The sequence below is a fragment of the Borostomias antarcticus genome (genome assembly GCF_949987555.1).
Source record: "Borostomias antarcticus genome assembly, chromosome: 5".
Classification (NCBI taxonomy): Eukaryota; Metazoa; Chordata; class Actinopteri; order Stomiiformes; family Stomiidae; genus Borostomias; species Borostomias antarcticus.
This window is the reverse complement of record NC_140238.1, coordinates 32,298,947-32,301,446: the sequence shown is the minus strand read 5'-3', so window position 1 is coordinate 32,301,446 and position 2,500 is coordinate 32,298,947. Positions and strand designations below refer to the sequence as shown.

At 47.2% G+C, this 2,500-nt stretch overlaps 1 protein-coding gene across 2 annotated transcripts in view; it reads left to right on the top strand.

The window, feature by feature from the left end:
- The window catches only part of tbcd (tubulin folding cofactor D), a 41,416-nt gene that overhangs the window by 24,817 nt on the left and 14,099 nt on the right, over positions 1 to 2,500 (top strand). For both annotated transcript variants that reach the window (XM_084438727.1, XM_084438726.1), the window contains exons 21-25: positions 596 to 713; positions 1,342 to 1,402; positions 1,500 to 1,522; positions 2,007 to 2,038; positions 2,154 to 2,216. In XM_084438727.1, the coding sequence (XP_084294853.1) occupies positions 596 to 713; positions 1,342 to 1,402; positions 1,500 to 1,522; positions 2,007 to 2,038; positions 2,154 to 2,216 (297 nt within the window). The remainder of the gene's footprint in view (positions 1 to 595; positions 714 to 1,341; positions 1,403 to 1,499; positions 1,523 to 2,006; positions 2,039 to 2,153; positions 2,217 to 2,500) is intronic.

Here is a 2,500-nt window from a genome sequence, read left to right as displayed (position 1 = left end):
GCCATTCAGTAGAGATAAGTCTTGTTTGAAATCTTGATGACCTTCGTGCAATCGTGGGAAAGAGATAACGGACACATAAATTGTAATTGTTTTGTTTGTGAAGCACTTTGTAACCCTGTTTTGAAAAGTGCCATAAATCAAATCAAATCAAACTTTATTTATATAGCGCATTTCATGCACAGAGGCAACACAATGCGTTTTACAGAGAGCAATGGAGGGAGGAGGGGGGGGGGGCATAGGTCCCACCACTACATATTCCAGAGAGAAGCAAAAAAACAGTTTCACCCGGGGGCCAGAAAAGTGAGCTGTAAAAATTCTTCCCTGACCTCTCTCAACGAGACGATGGAGCAAGCTCCTGGAAAATGTTTGTCTATTGACTAAGAACATTTACAGAGCAGTAAACATGGGCTAAATACTTCATAAGAGAGACATGACTAACATTAGAGTGCACAAATAGTTACAGAGAAGTTGCCTACTTGGTTTATTTATTATTATTATTATTATTATTATTTCTATTATTATTATTGATATTATTATAACAATTTGTGTCCCCCTTCACTGTATTCTTCTCTGTATTTGCGGTCGTCTTTTTCAGTCTTGCCTCAGCTGTTGCCGACTGCGATGGGTATCGACCTTGTCGGTCGCCATGGAGCCATTCTGGCCTGTGCTGAGATCAGCCACGCCCTGTACAAGCTGGGCACACACACGGACCGGTCAGCTGCACCTCCCCACCAGCCAATCACATAACCCACGTCTCAACTGGCCAATCACATAACCCACGTCTCAACTGGCCAATCACATAACCCACGTCTCAACTGGCCAATCACATCACCCACGTCTCAACTGGCCAATCACATAACCCACGTCTCAACTGGCCAATCACATAACCCACGTCTCAACTGGCCAATCACATAACCCACATCTCAACTGGCCAATCACATAACCCACGTCTCAACTGGCCAATCACATAACCCACGTCTCAACTGGCCAATCACATAACCCACGTCTCAACTGGCCAGTCACATAACCCATGTCTCAACTGGCCAATCACATAACCCACGTCTCAACTGGCCAATCACATAACCCACGTCTCAACTGGCCAATCACATAACCCACGTCTCAACTGGCCAATCACATAACCCACGTCTCAACTGGCCAATCACATAACCCACGTCTCAACTGGCCAATCACATAACCCACGTCTCAACTGGCCAATCACATAACCCACGTCTCAACACACCAAATAGCTCCGTATCTATTGATTCAAGATCTCTCGTCTGTACACAAAACACCAGGATGTTGCATGTATTTTGTTCTCAGTCCTGTTTTTGTGCCTCGTAGGCCCGTGACCAGCTTCATCTCCTCAGAATGCGTAGAGGGTTTGAAAGGCATTCACCAGAGGGTGAGTCCCATCGTCTCACCAACAGAGTCGGCCCAGTCAACTTACCTGCTTAAAAATATTCATAAAACAACAAATAATGTTTTTGTTTTGCCTCTAGATGGTTGACAGAAAACAGTACAGGTGAGCATCCTTGAACATGAACTCACCCTGAACACAGTGATGTGTGTGACACAGTTATGAATGAAAATCTATCCTTTTAAGTTAGATTTCAAAGAACACACAATGTGGTCGATTCAAGCTGGTTTCAAACATAACATACATAACAAACGTAACATAGAATAAGACAATAGTTTTATGTTACGATTTGCAAAACGGACTCTGCACAGGAAGTGTTTCCTACGCGAGAGTGAGGGACTGGGACTCGAAAGTGATACCTTATAACGTGAGAAAGGAAGTGACACACAGTTTCAGGATGAAGAGGACAGGGAAGTGATGTCACACAGAAACAAATTGTAGTTTTCACAGACTGATTCTAGGGGAACGAACTACAAAGTTAGAAGAACAGTCGGGTAGGAAAACAGAAAGGAGTAAATGTTGTGGGTGACATTAGTGAGACTGACATCTCATTCACACAGTGATGAGCGCTGATGCGTTGTTTCCTCAGGGGGTTCGCTGGTGAGCTGATGAGGCCGGCGGGTAAGTCCAGAAAAACCGCCGGACCGTCACATAACCTGGGTCTCTGACAACGCTGCCGCATAACGCAGGAAAAACCCAAGAGCATGATGGGAATATTCCTCTTCTCTCCCTGCAGTCTGTATCCTGATCGAAAAGCTGTCCCTCTCCAAGATGCCTTTCCAGGACGACCCTGTTCTCGGTAGGTTTGCCGACTGGCGTGTTTCAGGGGTTCTGTCAGCGGGGGCGTGGTTGAGGGGTTCTGTCAGCGGGGGCGTGTTTGAGGCGTTCTGTCAGCGGGGGCGTGGTTGAGGGGTTCTGTCAGCGGGGGCGTGGTTGAGGGGTTATGTTGGCGGGGGCGTGGTTGAGGGGTTCTGTGAGCGGGGGCGTGTTTGAGGCGTTCTGTGAGCGGTGGCGTGGTTGAGGGGTTCTGTCAGCGGGGGCGTGGATGATGGGTTCTGTCAGCGGGGGCGTGGTTGAGGGGTT